At 42.7% G+C, this 25910-nt stretch overlaps 1 protein-coding gene across 1 annotated transcript in view; it reads right to left on the bottom strand.

The window, feature by feature from the left end:
- Nucleotides 1-231: 231 nt before the first annotated feature.
- Nucleotides 232-25910, bottom strand: part of TMEM212 (transmembrane protein 212) — a 67911-nt gene continuing 42232 nt past the window's right edge. Inside the window, 1 exon segment of the mRNA XM_036242489.1 lies at nucleotides 232-690. Within this exon segment, the coding sequence (XP_036098382.1) occupies nucleotides 232-690 (459 nt within the window).

Genomic DNA, 25910 nt, shown 5'->3' with positions numbered 1-25910 from the left:
GATAAACATAAATTCTTCATTTTGATGAAGTTCATTTTTTTTCAGTCTTTCATTTTCTGCTTAGTGCTTTTGGTGTCCTGTTTAAGAAATTTGCCTAAATAGAGATCATGAAGACATTATATTGTTCTCTAGAAGCTTTATATTGGTTTACTTTTCAAATTTATGTCTATGATCCATCTCAATTCTTATATATTGTGTGAGGGTGAGGTCAAACTTAAAAAAAACAAACAGTTATCTAAACTTCACCTTGTAAAGTTCTTGCTTTGTATTTGGTGAAAGGGCTATGCTATTGGACAGATTTTGTGGTGGGCCTCCATAGGCACCCCCAAGTTCACTGCTGGTATGTGACATAGCTGGCCTGACTTCCAAGCCACGGTCCAGATGCCCACTGCCCCACCAAAGAATGCTGCTGCCGGTGACAGCCTGCTGGGGGCGCCACTTAGGCCTCGCCTTGATGCCCAGCCCCACGGAGGCAGTGAAGGTCCCCCAAACTCGGGGAAACCATCCAATAACACAACTATTGCCACCACGCATGGCCTTTCTGCTCGATGCATTTGTCACCTCTGCTACCCTCAGACCCACACAATTTTCAGGAGCCAAAAGAATCACTAGTGGGGGTTTGCAGTCAGCCTCCAGGTCAAGCCGTTCCTTTGGTGAGTGGCAAATGGGACCTGGATGTTCTTTGTAAACCTGGACTCAAAAGCACAGGATTTAGAAGAAATTCTTTGAAGTTTCTGGCAGTTGTATGGTTTCCTTCCCTAGCTTCCAGTACTGATTTAGGGTTTTACATATTTTAACGTTTTCTAGGTCATTTTGGATGGGGCTGGGAAGCAGATGGTTCAAATATGTGTCCTCAGCCTCCCATATTTTCCCTGAAATGTAATAAGATTTTTTTTACTTCCAATCTTGTGGCGATTGTGGACAAAACTGTCAGTTCTAGGAGAAAATATGATTTACATTAATAGTAAACATTATTTATTAATATTGGTAATTAGAATTTAATATTTATTTAGTCACACATTTATTTATTATGTATTTGACTTCAGTCTTTTTTTGAGGCACTTTTTGAAATGTAATGAAGATTTTGCTGTATATCAAACTTCATATATTACTTATAAAGCTTTTTCATTAACTTTATTCCTGAGTATTTTATTGCATTTGATGCTATTGTAAATGGAATTCTTTTCTTTCTTAGCATCTTAGTAATTTTATTTCATTTATTTATGTTTTATATGTTTTTATTGATTTTTTTTAGAGAGAGAGGAAGAGAGGGTAGGAGAGAGAGAGAAAGCAAGGGAGAGAGAGAGCGAGAGCAAGGGGGAGAGAGAGAGAATGAGAGAGAGGGAGAGAGAGGGAGAGAAAGAGAGAGATCAGTTGCCTCCTGCATGTGTTCTGACTGGGAACTGAACCACAACCTGGGCATGTGCCCTGACAGGGACTCGAACTGGTGACAACCTTAGACATGGTTATGTGTATTGTTATTGCCAACAGTCTCATGGAGAAACTGAGGCACAGACGACATTGCTCTGAAACCTTGTATCTGTAAAGCACATACTAATATCTCACAGTTACTGTGGACCAGGCATCTGAGCATGGTTGGATGGGTGCTTCTGCTACTAGGTCTCAGTGTTTCGGCTGGGACTGACCAAGGGCAGATTGGCCCCAAGTGAACTGGCATGGTTATGGCCAGGATTCGGTTTGGACTGAGAGCCTGAGTTCCTGCCTGTTGGCCTGGGAACTCTATCAATTCTCTCCTATGGGGCCTCGGCAAAGGGGAACTCAAATCATTGGCACTTGCTCTCCCAGGTCCAGAGATATAATGAGAGAGAGAGAGAGAGAGAGAGAGAGAGAGGAGGAAACTGAAGAATGCAAGTAAGACAGAAGTGACAGACTTTTTGTGATTAAGCTTGGATATGACATCCCATCACCTGGCTGTACTCTGTTGTTGAGAAGCCAGTAACTGACCACTTAGTGGATACAAAAGGATGTTTATACCAGGATCCTGCAATCTCTAGGAGCCATGTGGAGGTGCCTACCGCATGGACCGACATGAGGCACAGGGTCTGATTTTAACTCGAACAGATAGTTAGAAAGCTGTAAGCCAGTGGATGACAAGGTTGATTTTCTCACATTTCACCCCCTGAAGAGTGCTGACCTAAAAATGAGGCCAATATGGGCAGTGACTTTCTCAAATCACAGGACAGGAGCCTTTGTCTATTTTGAGTGGTATTCCATACCAGGACCTACTCATTCTTTTAATTCCTCCACCTCTATGTTTATGCATCAAATTTATGTGACATCCACCTACAGGTGTTATAGATATTATCTTTCCTACATCTGATATTGTCCTGAGCAAGTGGTTTCTAGCAGTATCCCCACTGTGCAGGTGGAGGGTCTGGGGAGGCACTGAGAAGCACAAAGCCATTTTGAGAAAATAGACAGAACTGGTTAAAAAAAAAAAAAGAGGTCTGAGTTCAAAGATGAGAACCTGGTACCTTTGGAGGGAACAGTGAAGAAGACTATGTTGGACAGTGATGCACAGTTATGGAGATGAAATGGGCAAGCAGGGTGCGCAGTTCAAAGCTCAGAGGGAGCATTGGGCAGGTCTGATTGCAAGAAAGGGCCCAGGTAATAGAACTTAGAAGTGACCTTACGTCTTTGGTGGCAGACGTTAGGGCTTTGGTAACCAGGTCCCCACATTCTAGAGATGGCCCCCTGTACAACCCACTTGACCATAGACGTTCAAGAGAGTAGGATGCTTTCTTGCAGTTTCCCAACTTTCTGAGGCTCTGCACTGGGGAAAGAGCAGAGTGAGAGATGTTCTGTTGCTGCCTACGTTGGCTCATTCCTCACCTGCATTGCCACAGGCCATGTGGTGTGAGGCAATGTCAGGTGACACAGGGAAGTTCAGAGCAGGTCAGTCTGAGCCAGGCCACGAGTGTGATCCCACTTGGGCGGCCCCACACCTGTTACTCCTCTTTCTGTGTGTGTGTGTGTGTGTGTGTGTGTGTGAGGGTGGTGAGGAAAAGCTTGGGTTTTGGGGGCCCATGTTTTGCAGGACCAAGTTGTTTAGGTGTTAGAAGTCTGGTAGGTCTGTCATATTCATACCCCAGGTCACGCCTAGGGAAGGGGAAAGTGAGCACTGGGGAGCACGTTCCTCCACTACCCATTCATTAATCCCGAGCCCTCAAAGTGTCATCTCATTCCTTCCCTGGCTAGAGGTCTATGCAGATGCCCCTCTGCCCTTGATCTTGGGAGCAGAACTTGTGGTGGACAGAACTCCTGGTGGCAAGGCCCAGGCAGTCATGAGTGCCTCCTGGCCCAGCGACAGGGCACTGCCTTTGCAGAGTTTCCACCCCAGAGATCGTGGAGGAGCTGGTGGATGGGAACAACTACTGCATGTCCTGAGACATGGGGCAGGTGCAAAAGGCAACCAACAATGACAAGGGCTGGTCTGAGGTGAGAGCTGGCTCAGAGGGGTCTCCACACCCAGCCATGATGCACAGGGCCAGCTCAGAATCCAGACGCAAATCTGAGGACCCCCTCGGGAGTCTCCCAGGACTTTTCCACTAGATTGTTCCAATGTCCCAAAGGAATCTGGACCTACATGGGAAGGTAGAAAGACACTCCGCACATATTTCTAGGAATATTAGAAAAATAGTTAGGTCCTTTGCACTTCACAGTAGACCATGAGCATCTCTGCATTTTGTTGTCTTTATTGTTTTAACAAAGTGTCCCATGTATATTGTGTAGCAGTCAGCTGGATTATCCTTTAGACTTTCTTCCAGTCTTACCCAGCATCACACTTGATAGTGTAGCTTATACACAGAAAGAGGATGGATGGGATTAAGCTATTCAACATGTTTTTCTGCAGTTACTGGGACCTGCCATGTCAGGAGCTGTGGCTTCACTTGTATTCAGAATATTCCAGAAGAGAGGGCTTTCGCAACAGCGATGCAGCCTTTCAGTGCTATTGGATGTTATGTAACTCAGTGCAGGCGCTGTTTCAGCAGTGCCATTGGGAGCACTTTGCGTGCCCTAAGGCGCTGTGTTACTTTGGTTGGGCTGACATAACAGATTACCACTTTGGGTGGTGTACACTGTAGACACTTATTTTCTCACAATTCTGGAGGCTAGACATTTGAAATGAGGGTGTCAGCAAGGTTGGTTCCTCCTGAGGGGTTTCTCTTGGCTTCTAGATGCTCGTCTCCTATCTCTGTGTTCACATGGACTTCCCGCTGTGCTTCCAAGGGTCCTCCCTTCCTCTTCTAAGGATATAGGTCACGATGGGTTAAGACCCACACCAAGGAACTCACTTAACCTTAATTACTTCCTTGAAGACCAATAATCCAAATATAGGCATGTTTTGAAGTTCTAAGGCTTAAAAAGTCAACATGGGAATTTGGGTAAGACAATTCAACTCCATATATACCGAACCCCTGCTGGAGATAGACACCAGGAAACAGGACTGCTGGTGGAAGGACATGCATATGTAAAAGCTTGGTAGTTACAGCAATTCCAAATTGATGCATCAGTGACGTTGCCAACAGCAGTTTCTTATGATGGCTGCTTCCTCGCATCCAGCCAGGTCCAGAGATTTCTTATTCTTTTAAAATTTTACCAATCTGATGTCAGGTTGTCTAACGCAACCACGATGTTTCTGGATTGGCAATTGCCTCTCACATACATTGAGTCACTGGTCAGTTTTTTTCCAGCCCCATGGAGTTTTTCCCTCCTTGCGTCATCTGCTCTGATTCCTGCTCACTGAGCAGATTTCTCCACTCTGGAATCTCCAGGCATTTGCCCCTTTGCTGAGTCTGAGATTCATGATGAAGGACTCAAGATACCCTGGCACCTGGCTCTGCAGAAAGGTCTGTTGGACGTGCTATGGTTTTCACGGTAATTATTTCTCTCTCTCTCATGACAAGTCCGATGTCTGCCTCACCATCACTGGCCTGTGGCATGTCTTCTGACTTTATCTGCACCATCAGGCTGCCGGCCTTCTGGAATTGTACCATCAGCACTCCTGGGTCTTGAACCCGCTGGTACATGTTGCATGCAAATTTTGGGCTCCTCAATCTCCATAATCATGGGACCCGATTCCTTATAATACATGTTTTTCTCTCCAATGACCATTTCTCCATGGCAGCTCACACGGCTAAGAGAAGGGCAGAGGAAGCAGCAGAACAGCTCCGGAGCTGCTGAGGAGGAATCCTGCTTCTGAAAGTCCAGAAGAAAAGCACCTGCACCGCCCAAGCCATAGAGGCTTCTGGGAGTTGGAATTCTTTTCTTAATTTTGTTCTCAGATTGTCCATTGCCAGCGTACAAAAGTATATTGATTTTTTAATATTGATCTTCTGCAACATTAACACTAAATATTTTTGTAGATTCTGTAGACTTTCTACATATAAAACTATGTCATCTGTAAATAGAGAAGGATTTACTTCTTTCCTTTTACTTAATCATCCTGGCTACAACCTCAAGTACAATGTTGAATGGAGGTGGCAAGTGCAGAGCATACAGTCTTATCTTGTTCCTAATCTTAAGAAGAAAGCTTTCAGTCTTTCACTATAAAGCGTGATGTGAGCTGTGGGTACTGTGTTTTATAAATCCTCTTTATCTGGTTGAGGCAGTTTTTGACCATCCTTAGTTGGTCAAATGTTTTTGATCATGAAATGTGTTGGGTTTCCCCAAATGTGTTTTTTCCATCTATTGTGATGATCATATAGTTTTTATTCTATTAATGTGGTGTCTTACACCAATTGATTTTCACATGGTAAGTCAACCTTGCATTTCTGGGCTAAAAATGGCCTGGTCATGGTGTATAATCCTTTTCATGTGTTGCTGGATTTGAGTTGTTAGTGTTTTGTTGATGATTTTTGAATCTACATTCATAAAGAATATTGGTCTTTAGTTTTCCTTCTTTCTTTGTGATGTCTTTGTCTAGTCTTGGTATCAAGACAATAGTGGCTTCATAGAATGAGTTGGGAAGTATTCCCTCCTTTTCTATTTTTTGAAAGACTTTGCTAAGTATTTGTGTAACTTCTTCCCTAGACATTTTGTAGAATTTACCAGTGAAGTTATCTGGATCTGAGACTTTTTTTTTGTAGGAAGTTTTTTTTTTTTGTCTTGTTTTTTAAAATTATTGTTACAAATGGCTTCATCAGTGAATCCTTTGCTTGTTTTAAGTCCATTTAAATTTTCTGTTTCTTCTTGAGTCAATTTTAGTATTTTGTATTTAGTATTTAGTATTTTTATGAATTTGTCAGTTTCATCTACACTATCTAATTTGTTGGCATATGAGTGTGCATAGTCTACCCTTTTAATTCTTTTTAAATTATGTAATTTCAGTAGTAATGCCCCCTCTTTCATTCATGATTTTAGTAATTTGAGTCTTTTCTCTTTTTTCCCCTTAGTCCTAGACTCTTGCTTTTTAACAAATATAGAATGATTTATGTCCCCAGTGCCCCAGAATTTCACTTCCTCTTGGTCTTCCGTCTTTTAGAAGTGTGTGGGTGGGTGTTTTACTCACAGGGCATCCAGAGTCAAGATCATAAACCCACAAAGAGAATAAGGAGTCATGTCTCCACTTGACTCTGGCAGAAGGACCCCCAAAAGTACTGGGAACTAGATAAGCAAAGGCCATCCTTGATCACTGTTGTTCTAAATAACAATTCTGTAATGGTCATTCTAGATTAAATTATTCAGATTCTTAGAATTAGACTGTGTCCTATGTGTCCATTGTGTCCTATGAATTGTTCTGGTTTTTGAGACAGATTGTAGGGCAAGGCATAACATTGTGGCCAGGAAGTTGGTGTTTCTTTGAATGAATGAAGATTATAATTATGAAGAATTGAAATGTGACTCTTCCTAGGAGAGGGATTGAGTAGAGAGATTATTCCAAGACAAAAAATGCCAGACTCAGAAATGAGGTATTCCCATGAGTGGAACCCTATACAAGGTTTCCTTTATGTACTTGGACTCTGGAAAGTTATATATAGCATTCATGGCTTTATCATAGTTTTTATTTTTAAGTAGGTAATAAACACACTGAGAACAAAATTTAAAAGCTACACAAAAGGTATACTGGTAAAGGAAGTATTCCTCCACTTTCCCTTCAGTTAGCCAGAGACATTTCCTCCGATCAATCTCAAACCTTGACTAGAGCCTGTTATACTCCACAGTGTTGTTCAATGGTGCTCTGAGGAACTGAGCGTTGAGACAGTGAAGGAACGTGCATCCTTCCCAGCCCACCCTCTCCTCTGAGGCCAGTTTGGTAGTGGCAGAATAATTTGGGGTGGAAAGGGGGTAGATAGTTGTCCGGGAGTCTGAGATAGCACCAAGCAGAAGACCACAGCATGGCTCAGGGGAGCCATTAAGAGCACAGTGAAGGCACAGGTTGCAGCGTGCACCGACAGTAACCCGATGTGAGACTAAAACTCCATGTCTCCAAATGTATAACTGAAAACTGACCCTTGAGATGGGCAGGGAGAAGGCTCCATCCTACTCTTACAAGAATAGAGGTGAACCCTGGCTGGTGTGGCTCAGTTAGCTGAGTGTCATGTTGAGCACTGAAAGGTTGCCAGTTTGACTCCCAGTCAGGGCACATGTCTGGGTTGCTGGCTCAGTCTCTGGTGAGGGAGGGTGCAGGAGGCAGCCGATTGATGTTTCACTCTTGCATCAATGTTTCTCTCTCTCTCTCTCTCCCTCCCCTTCCTCCCTCTCTCTCTAAAAATAAAAATAAAACAATTTATTTAAAAGTGAGCCAACTGGCAAATGTGTAGATCAAATCAGGGATCACAATGCCCCTCTCCCCAACACACACACACAAACAATTAACATTTTCAAGCCATTCCATCCACAAAAATTTACTTTTCCCTGAAAACTTTGGCTTTTGTTTTAGATCTTTTTGTGCTCGTTTACTCTCCTTTTACTCGTTCTTTCTGCTGTTTTGCCCCCTCCCATTAGGCCAACACATATACTCTCTTTATTATAGTATCATTTACCTTTACTCCAAGAAAAGTGTAATTCCTATAGAAAAGAGAGCTCTCATTTGACTCTTTTATGATATAATTTTGTGACTATGTAAGGCAAGTCATTTAACCTTGCTGAACCTTAATTCCCACATCTGTAAAACTGATGACTGCTTACATATTTCCCAGGCTTGCTGAGCAAACCAATTATAAAACACTTAAGCAATATAAAAAAAAATTATGTACAAAGGTTTGTTCATTTTCTCTCCACACTTCAGACCCTTGCTGTTAAGAAATCTGTCCATTCTTGCTTTGAGTGTTATGGTTGCTGCAGACTAGGAGCTCCTAGGCAAGTTCTCAGCACAGAACGTTTAGCCCTGGAGAGGACACGTTACTGGAGATTATGATAGTCTCACAAGAGAGGCAGAAGTCTACAAGAACCTGTTTCTTCCAAAGAAAGAAAGAAATGGGGAGAAAGAGCTGTGGCTTGGAGGAGCAGGCCACTGGGAAGACAGGGCTGCCACAGGGTGGCTGCTAGTGTCCGGAGTACTATCTAGAAACTGAGATTTGAGCTGGCCTCAAAGTAGAGGAGCCTGGGATTTTGTGCTGAGCCCAGAGCCTCGACAGGATCAAATGACTCACGGTAACTTTAGAAGACATTTCCTGTAGGAAGAATAACCATTTAAGGTTGAATCCTTATAACCATATAAGCTGTGTAACCATATAAGGCTAAATTGAAAGAAAAAGTTAAAATCAAAGCTGTACATCTGTGTATCACCATTTCATGTATAGGTGATTTATACTTTCTTTATATTCCAAACTTTCTACAATAAGTATATTTATTTATATAATCGGAAAAGAAATGAGTTAAAAATAATTTTATAATGGAAGCAATCTAATAGTTCCAAACATAGACATGGTAATATAATTATGAAACTTTAGGAATCATTAAAAAAAGGTAAGATAAAAGGTATAAAAGTCAATATGAAAACATAATTATGGCCCTGGCCAGTTTGGCTCAGCAGTTAGAGCATTGGCCTGCGGTCCATAGAGACCCGGGTTCGGTTCCCACTAATGGCATGTACCTCGGTTGCAGTTTGTTCCCGGCCCTGGTTGGTTGTGCGGGTGGCAACCACTCCATGTGTCCCTTTCATGTCAATGTTTCTCTCTCTCCCTCTTCCTCTCTCTCCCTCTCACTCTATCTGAACAACAACAACAAAAAACATAATTATGATATAGTGAATATAACAAAAAGCAGACAAATACTTAAAGGGAATATACAAAAACATTAATAGTTAATTTTTCTGAAGGTTTTTTAAATGTATGAGAAGTTTTAGAATTTTTTTCTAAATTTTAGCCTGTCTTCAAAGTTGTTTTATTACTTCAAAACTTAAAATATAATAAAAATGATACAACTTTTTTCTTCTTCCAGGATTTTGAAGAAATCAATCCAGAATACAAATTATTCATACGGAATGGTCTAACCCTGGGAATATGGGAGTTAGTGATAGCATCTACTGAGAGGAAGGAGTTTCAGGCCAAGGATGAAGGGTGTAGGGGGTTCCTGCTTCTTTTGAGGAACTCACGAGGAGGAGCTGGGCTGTGTGATCTTGGAGAGTAACCTGTACCTTATGAATTCGGAAATTCATGTTGTTCTCTGAATGTATTTACTTTTTTTAATCCCTAAGTCTTCAATCAAGTTTGGTTCAGATACACTGGCCTTGTTTCTGCTTGCCGTGGCCATTCTTGGGGAAAGAAAACCATGCTCCCCAGGCTAGACTGTGATACAAGGAGAAACTAAAATGTGAAGAAGAATCTCCCGGCTGGTGTGGCTCAGTGGTTGAGCATCAACCCATGCACCAAGAGGTTGCTGGTTCGATTCCCAGTCAGGGCACATGCCCAGGTTGTGGGCCCGATCCCCAGTGGGGGCAGGCAGGAGGCAGCCAGTTGATATTCTCTCTCAGCGATGTTTCTATCTCTTTCTCCCTCTCCCTTTCTCTCTGTCTAAAATCAATAAAGAAAATAAAAGAGTGAAGATGAATCTTACAGGAATGAATAGGGAGCTCTCAACTCAGCTTTTCCTTTCCCAGTCGGGAAGCTGTCCCCCCAGGTGAGGGTCTGGAGACTTCAGGGATTTATTTTGCTCTGGTTGCAGGCATTTCCCGTCAGCTGTCAAGCAACTCAGAGTAGTGGGGGAGTAGGAGGCCAGGAGCCCCAGGACAGCACGTCTGTAGCTGTGGTCTTCGGCTGCCAACTTTGCAGTTGCTAACTAAATGATTAGTATTTCTTAGCAGGCTTCAGTTCTGTCCAGTTTCAAAATGACACTTATGCAGCTTCACCTCTTCTTAAAAGCCCAGCTCCTTCAAGATGAGATTGAAGATTTGATATCTCAGTGTATTCTCGGTGATGACTCTTTTCTACCCCAGAACCAAGTGTTCACTACATTGTTATCACCTAAACAGCTTCCACCCTCCCCTCCTTCTCCACTTCTACCACACTGCCTGTGCTGCTCCATGGCTTTATGTCTACATTTTTGCAATAGCCAGGGAATTAACTGACTTCCCTGCCTCTGTTCATAGAAACCCTACCCCCAAACTACCAGAGTGGTATTTTTAAATGGATTTGACCATGTTACTCCCATTTTTTAATCCTCTTGTGGCTCTTCATTGATTATAGAAGACCGTCTAAATGTCTTAGTATGAGATTTAAGACCCTGTAAAATTTCTCCCCATCCTCATTTCCCAGTTCATCCTCTGCCACCGGCTCCATGTTTCAAGCTACATATTACTTAAAGGTCTTCCTTTTCTTAATCCTCTTTTTCCTTTTCTTCCTTTTCTCTCTGCCTTCTCATTCTTGTCTTTTCATCTTTATTTCTTTATTATTTTTTGTTAATCCTGACCCAAGCATATTTTTCCATTGATTTTTAGATAGAGTGGAAGGGAGAGAGGGAGAGAGAGAGAGAAACACTGATGCATGAAGACACATTGATTGGTTGTGTTCCCTCATCATCCTGACTGGGGCAGGAGATCAAACCTACAACCCAGGCACGTGCCCTTAACTGGGAATTGATCCCATGACCCTTTGGTCCATGGGCTGATGCACTAATTGCTGAGCCAAACTGGTCAGGGCTCATTTTTATTTCTTAAAACAATAGTCACAACAGCAAGAAAACTCATAAACATGGGAAATAAAAATGAAATAAAAATTCACAAGCCAACCACCCCAACACATAATTACTTTAGTATCACTTAATAGTAATTATTTCTTTTTCTTTTTTTTTTTAATCCTCACCCGAGGACATTTTTCCATTTTTTGTTCAGATAGAGTGGGAGGGAGAGAGAGGGGGAGGGAGAGGGAGAGAGAGAGGGGGGGGGAGAGAGAGAGAGAGAGAGAGAGAGAGAGAGAGAGAGGGAGAGAAACATTGATGTGAAAGGGACACAGTGAGTGGTTGCCACCCACAAGACCCAACCAGGGCCGGGGACAAACTGCAACTGAGGTACGTGCCCTTAGCGGGAACCGAACCCCGGTCTCTTCGTACTGCAGGCCAACTCTCTAACCACTGAGCCAAACCGACCAGGGCAATAGTAATTATTTCTTTATGTGCAACTAATTCTGAGTCACAGACATTTTTATTATTGACCATTTGAAGAAGAAGAATCAAAGGTTCAGAGAAATCATAACAAGTTTCCTCATTTTTTAAATGTTTCTTCACAGATCTCACTTATGATTTTAATCACATGTTAGAAGGTATAAATTTAAACTCTGGAGAGCAAGATACCCAATGTTCTTTATTTTTCTCTGATTTAATATAATCATTTCTGTTTTAAACCCCATGCTTCTGGTTGTGGTGAAAATTTTGTCAATATTTCATACCTCTCTCCCTGCCCCTGGGTTGCATCTATGTTCTAGGGGGAGCGTGTGGGATCCTCAGTGCCATCTAGCTACACTGGCATTGGCTGAGATGTATATCACCCTGGTTGTCCTTGAGCACAGTTTAATACCACCCACTGGAGAGACCCCCATTGAAACAATCCAGGTGGACTGATCTGACTTCAAGGTCTCCCCTGTGCCAGTTTTTTGTTTTTTTTTTATCCTCACCCGAGGACATTTTCCCATTTTTTACTCAGATAGAGCAGGAAGGAGAGAGAGGAAGCGAGAGAAACATCGATGTGAAAGGGACACATCGAGTGGCCGCCACCCACACGACCCAACCAGGGCCGGGGACAAACTGCAGCCAAGTTACATGCCCTTAGCGGGAACTGAACCCGGGTCTCTGTGGACCGCAGGCTGATGCTCTAACCGCTGAGCCAAACCGGCCAGGGCCCAGTTGTGAGTGTGGAGGGCTCACTGTTTAACTCTCACACCATGACAGGGCGAGGGACCTCTGAAGGGCTCTCAGCCATTTCCCAAGCCATCATTCCTTCTCCGGGGTCTTGCCTCCTCTCCAGAGCTCAGCCTGTGAAGTGAAGCGTAGGCACCTCTCTCTGATGCCTGGCAGGGTCTCTGTGCTCATCCAACTCTCTTTTCCTAATATTTTTCTAGTCTGGGGCCTTTCTTTTCTCCCGAAGAACTAGACTCAGACATCTGAAATGACTCATTTTCTCTGCTTGAGGCTATCCTGACCTTTTCTTGAGACAGAGGTCTAATCTGGTGTTTGAAAAGAGGGCACGGTCAAGGCAGAAAAAGAACTACTGAGGAAAATTGTTAATATTTCAAAAATACTCTCCAGACACAATAGCATAGATAAAATTTTGTTTTCTGGTTTTTTTTTATTGACCATAAGAAGACATAATATTATTACATAGTGTTTAAAATAATAATTTTCAATAGTTGCCTAATATGTTGCTTAAATTCCATGAGGGTGTGGGTTGCTTGTGTACTGTTGGTTGAGAGAGACAGCTGAGTGAGCTGGCTGTAACGGGGCTGGCTTCAGGGACACAACAGGAGAGGGGTCTGTCTCCAGGATGACTCTAGGCTCCCCGGCAGCTTCTCATTTCTGCTAGCAATAATACTGCAGAGATATGAACATAAATTAGACATGTGTTATTTGGGTTTCTATTCCTGTTTATATTGAACAAAGTTCTACAGTTATGTGCTTCCCCAAGAGCCTGATGCTTTTCTGAAAGACCAACCATGTTCCCCTTAGTCTTATGCAGTTCACAATTGGATAACATTAAATAAAAGCATTTTGGATACACGGAAAGCTGGAGATAATAAGTAAAAAGACTCAGTTTGCTATTTTATTTAGTTGGCTGGCCGTAATGTAATATTTAGTACGCTACACTTTGAATCCAATGGTTCAAGTTCAACTTTCCATGACGCTTAATTCTGTTTGCATGTAATATGACGCAACGGCAAAGCACTGTCATTTCTAGAATTTCTATGTAGAATGACCTCAGATGTGGCAAACTTGTTGGAAGGGGGGTGAGGGGATCAAGAAAATTATTCTGAAGTAGAGTTTGCATAGCAAACACAAGACTTTCCCTCTTTAGATTGTACATTTGGGCTGGTGGAGAGTGGGTGTGTGGGGCAGGACTGAAGTCCCACCCCAAGCCACCTGAGGGCACAACCACTGGAAACCTGAGTGATCAGCACAGTTCTGCTAGCAATGGTTTGAGAGAGTTTCAGGAAATTACCTCAGTGCCTTCCTTTGTATGCTTTTGCTTAACACATTTTTATGTAGTGCCTATCAGCCAGGTATCATGATAAATCCTAGGTACAGGCTTGGAGTATCTCTGGTCAGCGGGACGATGCTCTAACTGCTGAGCCAAACCGGCCAGGGCCAGGCTTGGAGTACGTATCTAATAGACCTTATTTGTTAAAGGTCTAATGATCTTGAGCAATACACTTACCTTGTCTACATGTCAATTTTCTCATTTGAAATATTGATAACCATTCTTATCTGTTAAGGTTGTTGTATGGATTAAAGACGATGTGAAGTGCCTGGCATATAACAGGAATTCAGTAAAGAGTAGGTATTATTAGTATTACTATTGCCTGTGAAAGAGTCTATGAGCATAAACAGGATGATCAGGGAGGAAAGAAGAGGTTAAAAAAAATTAGTACCAACAACAAATCACAGCCTGTGATGACCGTCCTTCAGGGAGTTTTAAGAGCTGATCATTGCTTGAGTTCATGATATTACCCTTCCCTAGGCCCCACAAAGTATTGTGTGACATGTTTATTAGTTTAAGTAATTTAGCTTCTTAAGACTTTAGACTTTGTGCTACTGAAGGTTCTCTGGGGAGTTACAAAACCAGGACTGAGATTTCCTTTAAAATATTAACAAAAAAGTAAATAAATACAGTATCTTCTTCCTAACACAGATAAGATCCTTTTCTTCCTAACATAATATCTGAGAGATGACTGGCCTCATACGTAGGCTATTTAACCATCCTGCCCCTTCCTTCCATCTTGCTCTCCCCACCCCCATGCCAAATTAGCACTGGAAATTAAAAGCTGAAATTCCACCTCAAAGCAATGGCCATGTCAAAGATAGGACATTCCAAAGTGCAGAGAAGCTCATGTCCCTGAAACAAGAAGGAAAACAGAGAGAGAGAGAGAGAGAGAGAGGACCGACAACCATAGCATTTGAGGAGCAGGGCTGAGAGAAGAGACAGGCGTGGAAGATGATGGGACATGGTCAGGAAAAAAAGGATAAGTGAATACAGAACCCAGCTAACCCTCCTGACAACCCTAGGGCAGCTGGCTTCACTCGTCCTCAAAACTTTTTCTCTCGAAAAACATAAATGTCAACTGCAGACACGACTCCTGTATACATGTCAATGACAACCCTTACCCGAGAATATTCCAGCTATCCCTGGACACCAGAATTTCTCAGGACACCTGCGTGACCAGCACAGTTCTGCTAGCAACGGTTTGAGAGAGTTTCAGGAAATTATATCAGTACCTTCCTTTGTATGCTTTTGTTTAACAAAGTTTTATGTAGTGCCTATCAGCCAGGTATCATGATAAATCCTGATAAAACAGGTTACAAGAGAGCCATGATCTTGTACTTTGTGATACTTATTGTGTAGTGGAAGTAGACCAAAAACAACTAAAAGAATTAGTTTCAAATGATGGTGGGTCTAACACATCGGTGAAGAAAGAGTGTTGAGGCCAAAGCCGCTGGATGAACAGAGAGACCCTGGGCTGCCGGGATGGCTGAGCAGGGGCCCTGGCGTCAGAGGGGATGCTGGGAACGCAGAGGGAGGTGGAGTGAGAGGCTGCCGTGTGGGGCAACGCTGGGAGACACGGAGACATGGGAAGGCCAGGCCATGGGTTCATTTGAAGAGCAGTGGGAAGCCCCTGGAGGATTTTCCTCGAACTGTAGGCGGGCGCTCTAACCGCTGAGCCAAACTGGCCAGGGCCCCTGGAGGGTTTTAAGTGGGAATGAGATGAGATGATCCATGTATGGTATAAGAATATTTCTACACTCCTGTCAATGTGAAATTCTACTGTTCTGACTGTCCCCTTCAAGTACTAAAGAAAATATTCTCCAATCTGAAAAACAAGGCCTCGGATTAGGAAACACCTTTCTTGGTACCCGCTGACCTCTCCTCCCACCTCTCTCCCAGTTGCTGGAAAGTTCACCCTTCTGCTATTGTTCCATGCCCACATCTGGAACTGCTTGGCATCACCCTGCAAGTCCCATGCAAGGTATATGAACTGAACCTCCTTGACTTTTGATGAGCTATGTTCCAACTTGCCTTCAATTCCCTGTAAACCTAGAGCATCACCTGCCTAAAGCCTGTGGTCTTAGAATGCTAAACCACAAGAATTCTTCTCCATGAAATCATTTACTTTCGTAACAGTCCGCTCGAGGATAAGCTCCTTGTCAAAGAAGAGAGCAGGAATCCAACAAACATTTGTATGTGTCCTGCATCTCCCACAAAGATAAAGTTGTTTTCTCCAAATGGTGGCCTCCAAAGACGCCCTAAAGCCCTCAGGCTTAAGTGTTTGGGATATGCAGCGAGAACGCAGCGGACAGCACATGGCAGAGAACCTAACCGCAACGTCTGCTTTTAAGCAATTTAACTCGTGGGATCTGAGCAAAGAACTGGTCTTTCAAGACTCCTCTTCTCACAGAAGTACATGTAATTTCTTCCTCATGCCTTAATTTACTTTGGCAATATATTGCAGCTATTGTACCGCTTTTGTGTTTCACAGCTTGACATGCGAACAGGAGAAGGGGCGGCTCGAATACCTTTGGGTTTTGTACGGATTGTTGGTACCCAAAGCCGACCTTTCCCAGCAGATGGTAAACAGCTTTAAGACTCAGACTCTCCTTTTGCTCTCCTTTGCCTGGAGAGCCATAAATGTCAGCCTCGGAACTTCCTCACAAACAAAGCCCATTGGCGAGTCAAAGCGGGCGGGAGGCACGCTGCGGAGGAGCATGTTAGGACACTCACTGCCTCTCTCCTGGTGGCAGCAGAAGGACAGAGCCTGCACAGCTTGCAGACGGACTGCCTTTTGAAAGCTTAGTTGAAAGATATACTTAGTATCCACCTGAAACATGCACGTCAGACAGAAAAGTTGTTTTCATCAGGTTATCCTGTGGTTGGAACAATCTGGAGTAATGAGAATGGATTGTTAGGTCAGAAAGGAGGGCGGGTCCAATGCATAGGCCATCTTCTTAGGATAGGCATTCCGACTGATAGGCATTAAAAAACAAAACCTCTTTTCTTGCTTTTTACATTTATTTTCATCTTTTTCTAAAAACTCCCACTGCTTTCCTTGAAACTGTAAGAACCTTGTTAACTATGTGATATGGAGTAAACCAAACATTTGTGTAGTGTCTGTCTGCCCAGGAGATAAAGCTGTTCTTGCCATTAAAGTCCTGGAAGACATCAATAACCCCCTTTCACTTTAGGCATTTCAGGAGAGTTGCTTGAAAAAGAGAGAGAGGCGGAGGAGGAGGAGGAGGAGGAGGAGGAGGAAGAGGAAGGAGCAGCAGCAGAGGGGAAAAAGAAGAAAAGACAATTTCACAAACTCTTTGGGATGTATGGACAATCTCAACCTTTTCTAGTAATATAATGAGTATACTTGGGCAAATAAATGAATTGAAAAAGATTGACGCAGAAATGAAATGCTGACTATTTTTTTTCCCTTCAGCAGTAACAACAATAAAAATTCTTCAAAATAAGTTATTTTGACCAGGCTTTTAAAATAAAAAGTACTGCTGGATCTAATGCAGCAATTTCTTGATTTTTAAATTTTAGTTTCATGTGTTGAATTTTTCTAAAACAATAAAAGCTTCTAATTCCAGTAAATCAATAGTTAGAAAGGCGCAACGATTTACAATAATGTCCTTAGTTTTTGCCCAAGGTTATGAAAATGACCAGGCTTAATTATAGCTTTTAATAGACTTTTTTTTTTTTTCAAATGTCACAAATCCAAATGGCTAAAATTAAATTTTAAATGCTTCTATACATCACTGAGGTTTGTTCCAAACTTTTCTCCAGGGTTATGCCAGTTTGTAAATTGTCCTTAAAGCCACAAGGACCCACAAATCCCCTTTGAGGACTGACATGCTTTGTTTAAGGATATCTTTTGTGAAAAACTCTTACGTTAAAGAACACAATTATTATAACAGAATGATTATAAAAAGTAACTTATCTATTGTTTAGTAAATAATAGTTTTCTGTTATTCCAGGAATAAGGCTCCATTTCTTCATTTTCTAAATTAGAATCTCCCGTACATATGATGTGTGGTGGTGGGATCTCCCTCTCTCGCGCTGTATACACAGATGGGGCAAGGGAAATGGTTAGACAAAATACGTTATGATCAGTCAAGTCTAAGTAATTTGTTTTATTTGAAATAAAAAGAGCACATTGTAGCTTGAGAGAGGGTCACATCTGAAAAAGCTAGACTGCTGTTCCCTCAATTTAAAAGCCTGGCAAGTTGACTCAGTTGTTATTTGTAAGCATAACATACTGTAAATCTAAAGTTACCACCATGGACTCTTTGGAACCTCAATTTACTTCTTGGGTAATTTCCTGGAGGACCCTTAATTAAAGGTTCTCACTTCCTGCCTTTTGCCCTCTTCTGTTCTTCCTTGATGTCCACTGGACAGAATCAGGGGAGACACTACAATGAGTGCAGTTAGCTTCTGCTGACCTGCAGCCTGCTCTTGAATTGAGACTGAATCTTCAGATGGGTGCTGTCAGCATTTTACCAAAATACTTTATGGATGTGTAATAACTCATTTAATACAAGCAATGGATGGCATTAAAAAAAATATTGAGCACAATCTGAGGGACTTAGATCTAATTTCTGAACAGAGTAAGTTGAAGGATCCCAGAGGTATTTTCTCCTAACAGCATCCAAACCATATTAGGAGTGGCGGAAACTCGTGCTAGGTTGCACGGGTTCAGTGTCAGTCTTGATGCAGAGGAGCACAAACTAAGTGTCTTTTGAAACTTCTTTGTTGATAAGATTCTGTGATTCCGAGAACTGGAAGGCTTGGAATTCCTCAGAAACAGCCACACAAATTTCTGCATTTTTTGTAGTGCCCCAGGACAGTTCAAAGTGACCAGTACTCTGATTTCTAAACAGATTAGGGTTAAAAGAAAGAAGGAAGGAGTAGAAGTAGGGAGGGAGAAAAAAGAGGGAGGAAGAGAAGAGGGAAGGAAAAACAAAGCCAACAGGAATGTGTTTAATATTTAAAGGCCAAAAAGTGTGGCATACTTACCTTGGAGTACTTTCTTCCCTCACGTTTTATGTGCATGTGTGTGAGAAGAGGGGAGGGGAGGGGAGGGGAGGGGAGGGGAGAACAGAGGTGAGGAGCAGATAATGGGTATAATTGGCTTGTATTTTAATCTTCATTTCATTTACTACACAGAGTCATCTTTAAATTAGTTCTCCTTAATCCCCTCCCCGCACCATCCCAACACCACGATCAGTGCTTGCCCTGCCTGTCCTCAGAATCCTTCCTTCCCTGAGCAGCCAGGCCCAGTGCAGTTTGCCCCCTTGGTTTCACTTACTATTTGAACTGGCCATTTGGCCCATATCTATGACAGCCTGGTGGTGCCACTTATCTTGTCCCATGTATATGTCTTATCTGTCCAATTAAATTCAGAGCTCTTAAGAGCAAGAGCTATTATCTTTTGTTTTTAAATTGTATCCTACGTGGGAGCTGAGCACAGTGCTTTAGATATAGTAGGTGGTCGGTAACTCTTTGTTGATTGATGAATTAAACAGTTGAGAAAATACCATGCTTTTCAAGACCACTTTGTTGACTAAAAGAACAAGGTTTAATAATCTTCACGAGCAAGAAATCTTTATGAAGAACTGATCTCCTTCAAGGTTGAGTTTCGTGTGACTAGAGGTTGAGGACAATTCCAATTCTGCTCTTCTAGCAATGCCTGACATCTAACAGGCAAAATATCCACCTCTGCTGTGGTATCATTTCAAGCTATACACTTTAACGGAAGGGTTTTGAGGCTATCTGCGTTGAAAGGTTGGAAGGAAATAAAGGACTCAGTTGCTGGAGTAGTAGCTTCTTGTTTTTCACATTCCCCTTCAATATATCAACATTTCCTGCTTCAAGTTTCTCCCCAGAAGCATCATTTTTCACGGTAGCAAAGATCTACTTAGACTAATTTTCCTTCCTGCTGTATTTTTGTCCAAATCATACCGTTCAGCTTAGATGAACAGTCAGGGGGTATTTTTTGGTACCCTGGACATGTCTGAAAATAGTGTTTGTCACAACAAGCAGTAATTTCAGAGCACTTAATATCTGTAAAGTGCTTCTCAAGTCTTTTACCAGTTTGCCTTTGAAACAGTATTGTTGATGTGGACGACTTATCTTCTGAATTTCCAGATGGAGAAAGGGCCGAGAGGTTAAGTGGCTGGCCTGAAACTGAATAGTATGTTGCTAGGAGTGCTCCAGTATTAATGCTCCCCAATTCCCGAGTGAAAAACGTTACCCATGTTTTCTTTCCAATTTTGAAGGAAAATATAATCCTAGAGCTACCCGTTAGCCACTGATTGGTAGCCTGGTAGAAGTATTTGATTCATGGTTTTTATTTGTTGAGAGATTAGAAGGAACTTTAATAGAATAAGAACTAATTTAAAAAGTTCTAGAATGAAGAAATCATTTTGTGGTATAGAGGTGCATGTAAAGCTACAAGAGGATTTTTTTCAGCACAGTAGTCAACCAGTCAAAACTTCTATTTAAAAGATAACAATGAAGCTCTTCTTTGCTAAACACTCTTTAGGCTTGCTTTCTATTTTCTTTGAGATAATTGTATGCATTGAGAAAAGTGAGGGGATAGCGGCAGATTGCTGGGATGAGGTGGAGGGTTGTGGGAAAGGTGACCAGCTCTCCCGGATTGGCTTCCGGAGGCCAACACCAGAACTCCTTCCTGTTGACTTGCCACTGCTGAACTCAGTGAGTCACTTGGAATGACCTGGAGCCTGAGATTTTTTTTTCTTTAGATCCATCTAGGTCAGCAATTTTCAACCTTTTTTTTATCTGATAGTACACATAAATTAATTAACAACATTCTGCAGCACACCAAAAAATATATTTTTTGTTGATCTGATTTTTTTTTTTTTTCATCCTCACCTGAGGACATTTTTCCATTTTTTGTACAGATAGAGTGAGACGGAGAGAGAGGGGGAGAGAGAGAGAGAAACATCGACGTGAAAGGGACACATCGAATGGCTGCCACCCGCAAGACCAACCAGGGCCGGGGACAAACTGCAACCGAGGTACATGCCCTTAGCGGGAACTGAATCCGGGTCTCTCTGGACTGCAGGCCGAAGCTCTAACCGCTGACCAAACTAGCCAGGGCTGTTGATCTGATTTTTAAAAAGGTATAATTTTGCCCAGCTGGTGTGGCTCAGTCAGTGGTTGAGCATCGACCCATGCACCAAGAGGTCACCAGTTTGATTCCCAGTCAGGGCACATGCTTGGGTTGTGGGCCAAATCCCCAGTGGGGGGCATGCAGGAGGTGGCCAATTGATGTTCTCTCTCATTGATGTTTCTATCTCTCTCCTTCTCCCTAAAATAAAGAAAAAATATTTTTAAAAAGGTACAATTTTGATTCATTCACACCAGATGGCTATTGTTGTGTTGGTTGTTGTCATTTTTTTGACAACCTAAGGGAAAAGAGGTCAGTGCTCCCGACTAAATAGTCAGGTATTGCATGTTTTAAAAATTCTTGGGGCACACCCGTGTGCCTGCTGTGGCATACTGGTTGAAAATCGCTGATGTAGGTGAATCATAGATGTTTCTTTGTACACAACCAAAAAAGCCATCTTGGGTGCTATTTAGCTCTAAGTTGGACTCGTGATTGGTTTCTCTGTTAGACTGAAACTGGAGAGGTGTAACAGTTAATAAGATGGATTTTTACGCAAGTTGATTGCTACCTCTACTCATATATACCTGGTTTCAGTTTGTTGCTTGCTGCATGTGGAACAGGGATATATGCTTATAACTTAAACATCATTGAAGATGCACTATGTTGAGCCCTTGTCATTATTTAATTTAATTTTTTAAATTTATCTTTGTTGTTGAAAGTATTACAGACATTTCTCCCTTTTCGTCCCATTGATTCCCTCCTTTCCTCCCAGCTCTCACCCCACTCCTTCCCCACACTATTGTCTATGTCCATTGGTTGTGCAAATATGCATATAAGTTCTTTTAGTTTATCTCTTTCTGCACCCGCCCTTACCTCTGACGTTCCTCATTCTAAGAACCAATTTGTATTTCTTAATTCCTTCACCTTTTTCACCCATCTCCCCAACCCCCTCCCATCTGGCAACCATCAAAAAGTTGTCTGTATCTTTCCTGGGCCGGTGTGGCTCAGTGGATTGAGCATTGTCCCATGAACTGAGAGGTCCTGATTTCATTCCTGGTCAGAAAACATGCCCTGGTTGCAGGCTCAATCCCTGGGGAGGGGAGGCGAGAGGGGGGCGTGCAGGAGGCAGCTGATGGATGTTTCTCTCTCACATCAATGTTTCTATCTCTCTCTAAAAAATCAACTGAAAACAAAACAAAACAAAACCAAAGCATTTTTAAAAGTTTTCAGGCCCTGGCCAGTTTTTCTCAGTGGTTAGAGCTTCGGCCTGTGGTCCAGAGAGACCTGGGTTCGGTTCCCGCTAAGGGTGGATACCTCGGTTGCAGTTTGTCCCCAGCCCTGGTTGGTCGTGTGGGAGGCAGCCACTGGAAGTGTCCCTTTCACGTCAATGTTTCTCTCTCTCTCTTTCTCACTCTCCCTCCCACTCTATCTGAACAAAAAATGGAAAAGTGTCCTTAGGTGAGGATTGAATAAATAAATAAATAAAAAAGTTCTCAGTATCTATGAGTTTGTTTCTGTTCTGCTTATTCATGTGGTTTATAAATTCAGTTGTTGATTGATATGTATTTATTGCCATTTCATTGTTCATATTTTTGTTCTTCAAAAAGACCCATTAACATTTCATATAATATTGGTTTGATGGTGATGAACTCCTTTAGCTTTTTCTTGTCTGGGAAGCTCTTTAGATGTCCATCCATTCTAAATGATAGCTTTGCAGGATAGAGTAATCTTGGTTGTAGGTCCTTGCCTTTCATCAATTTGAATATTTCTTACCAATCCTTTCTGGCCTGCAACATTTCTTTTGAGAAATCAGCTGACAGTCTTATGGGAACTCCCTTGTAGGTAACTAACTGCTTTTCTCTTGCTGCTTTTAAGATTCTCTCTTTGTCTTGAACCTTTTGCATTTTGATGATGATGTGTCTTGGTGTGGGTCTCTTGGGGTTCATCTTGTTTGGGACTCTCTGTGTTTCTTGCACAGAGAATGTATGCTTGTTTCCTTCACCAAGAAAGAAAAGTTTTGTCATTATTTTTTTCAAATAGGTATTTAATTTCTAGCTCTATCTCTTCTCCTTCTGGTACCCCCATAATGCAAATGTTGGTACACTTGAAGTTGTCCCTGAGGCTCCTTACACTATCCTTATTTTTATTTTAATTCTTTTTTATTTTTGTTCTTCTGAGTGGGTTTTTTTTAAAAAATTGATTTTATTTTTTATTTTATTTTATTCTTTAATTTTATTTTAGTTACAGATGTTTCTCCTTTTTTACCCCATTGATACCCTCCTCCCCATTCCCCCTGCCCTGTCCCTGGCCTTGTTGTCCATGCCCATTGGTTATGCATACATGCATATAAGTTCTGTGGTTTATCTCTTCCCTCCTCCTACCACCCCCTCTTCTGAGGGTTGTCATTTGGAATCTCTCGAGTGGGTATGTTTTGATTTCTCATATTCCAAATCGATAGTCTGGTTCTCAGCTTCACATACTCTGCCGTTGATTCCCTGTAAATTATTCTTTATTTCAATTAATGTAGCCTTCATTTCTGACTGGTTCTTTATTATGTTCTTGAGGTCCTAGCTAAGTCTCTTGAGCAAGTTTATAACCAGTGTTTTGAAGTCTGCATCTGTTAGATTGCTTATTTCCATTTCCTTTAGTTTTTTTCCTGAAGTTCTTTCATTTGAGACATGTTTTTTTGTCTCCTCATTTTGACTACCTCCTTGTGTTTGTTTCTACATATTAGGTAGAGTTGCTATGTTTCCTAGGCTTCATAGGGTGGCCTATTAAAGTAGGTGTCCTATAGGGTTCAGTGGCACAACCTCCCTGATCACCCCAGCTGTGTCCTTGAGGTGCATTGCCCATGTGGACTGTACACCCTTCTGTTGTAATAGAGTCTTGATTGCTGTCGGCACATCAGTGGGAGAGATTTACTCAGGCCGATCAGCTGAAATGACTTGTTTATGCCCACTGATCACTGTCCTCTGACCACCTTGGAGGATCAGCTGTGCAGAGGCCCACTACACAGAAAAAGAATTACTTCAGCAGGGCTCTGGTACCCACTGAGTCCACTCCTTGAGTGTGTTGTTTAAGGAGGTGGTTGGATTAGGTTGTGGTGCTTTGACATGGACTGAAGCTGTCCACTGGGTATGCTGGCTCTGGGGCCTCCCCGGAGGCATAGGCCAAGGTCAGCCATAGCCTGTGTTCTACCCAGGGCCACTAGGCATACGCTACAAAGTGATCTGCAGATGGTTGTTTCTTGTGCTGGGGTTGGAGGTGCTTAGGAGAGACCTAGCTGTGAACCAAGGCTGGCTGCTGCTATTGCTGGGCCTGGGGCCACTTAGTGAGAGATATGGGGCTCGCTGAGGCCAGATGCTGCTTGTTTAAGAGATTTTAGGAAAATCCAAAGCGTGAGCCAAGACAGGCCAATTCTTTGGTAAAGCCACTGGAAACAGCTTGGGTGGGCCTGAAAGTTGGGTAGGGCAGGACCTTAGGGAATCACCAGGGTGGGGCAAACAGTGTGAATCAGGTTGCTGGAGTCCCAGATATGGTGCCTGTCTGCTGCTTCAGGGAATTGCTCACCAAAGGAACAAAGGCCTCTGTCAGCACGTTTGTCAGAAAACTGCCTCTCCAGCCCTCACCTGGGTGCCAAACAATGCAGTTCTTCCCCATGTGTCTCTGGTGCCTTTCAAGCTGCCTCCCCCATGCTGGAGCCTGGAGGAAGCAAGCCTGAGTAAGTCCGTGTGGGTGTGCCAGCCCTTTAAGAGGAACTACCTGGGGCTCCAGAAGCCTCAGTGTCCCTTAGCCTCAGTTCCTGCTGTTTTTTCCAGCCAGAAGTGTTAGGGACTTCTCTTCCTGGCACTGGGACCCTGAACTGGGTACCTGGTGTGGGACAGGGACCCCTTACTCCTCAGGTGTCCCCCTGATTTAATCCGCAACATGTGGGTGTGGGACCAGCCCGTCTGCGCCTCCACCCCTCCTACCAGTCTCGGTGCGGTGGCTCCTTTAATTCTGTAGTTGTAGGACTTCCATTCAACTCGATGTCAGGTGGTTCTGAATAATGGTTGTTCTGTAGTTTAGTTGTTATTTTGGTGTGGTGGTGGGAGGAGGCGATACCGCATTTACCTACATGCCATCTTGACTGGAAGTCCCCTGTCATTTAAATTCTTGTACCAGAAGCCAATCAGAACCAAGGAATCCCACACCTTTCAAGCCCAATAGCCAAAAACCACTTTAACTGGGCTCTAAAGGAACCCCCTGTATGAGGGGGCCCTGGAAAAGCTGGATGGAGAGTTACTCTTCTCCTTTCTCTGATTTTCAAGAAATGTTTTATAAGGATGAAAGATTTGCATACCTAGCAAGTTCTCCACAGCTCAGATATTCTTTTTTAAATTTTATTTATTTATTTATTTATTCCCACCAGAGGACATTCTTTGATTTTTGTTCAGATAGAGAGAGAGAGAGAGAGAGAGAGAGAAGAAACATCGACATGAAAGGGACACATCGAGTGTCTGCCTCCCACACAACCCCAACGGGGGCTGGGGACAAACTGTAACCGAGGTACGTGCCCTTAGCGGGAACCGAACCCAGGTCTCTCTGGACCGCGGGCCGACATTCCAACTGCTGAGCCAAACCAGCCAGGGCATAGCTCAGATATTCTTGGCTTCATCTTTAAAACTGCTCCTCAGGTCCTGGCTGGTGTGGCTCAGTTGGTCCTTGCTTTGTCCTATGCACCAAAAGGTCGCCAGTTCTATTCCTAGTCAGGGCACATACCTACATTGTGGGTTCAATCCCTGTGCGGGGAGGCAACCAATATATGTTCCTCTCTCATATCGATGTTTCACTCTCTGTCTCCCCCTTCCTCTCTCTCTAAAACCAATAAAAACATTTCAAAACCAAACAGAACTGCTCATCAAGTAGGTGTTGGAAAACCTAATATAGTTGGAGAAAAGAGATCTTATCAAGCAAACCATAAAGTCATTCAAAGTTACTTCTAGAAAAGAGATGTGTTCTTATTTGAAGTAGCCAATCTCTTTCATTTCCTGAGAAAAGACTTTCTGGCTATCTTAAATAAATTCACAGTAATTCCTAGAATTTATGTGGAAGAAAAAAATAAACGAAGTTGTCTTTAGCCTCTCT

Source organism: Molossus molossus, unplaced genomic scaffold (assembly GCF_014108415.1).
Source record: "Molossus molossus isolate mMolMol1 unplaced genomic scaffold, mMolMol1.p scaffold_m16_p_5, whole genome shotgun sequence".
Taxonomy (NCBI): domain Eukaryota; kingdom Metazoa; phylum Chordata; class Mammalia; order Chiroptera; family Molossidae; genus Molossus; species Molossus molossus.
This window is presented reverse-complemented; position numbering and strand designations above follow the sequence as displayed.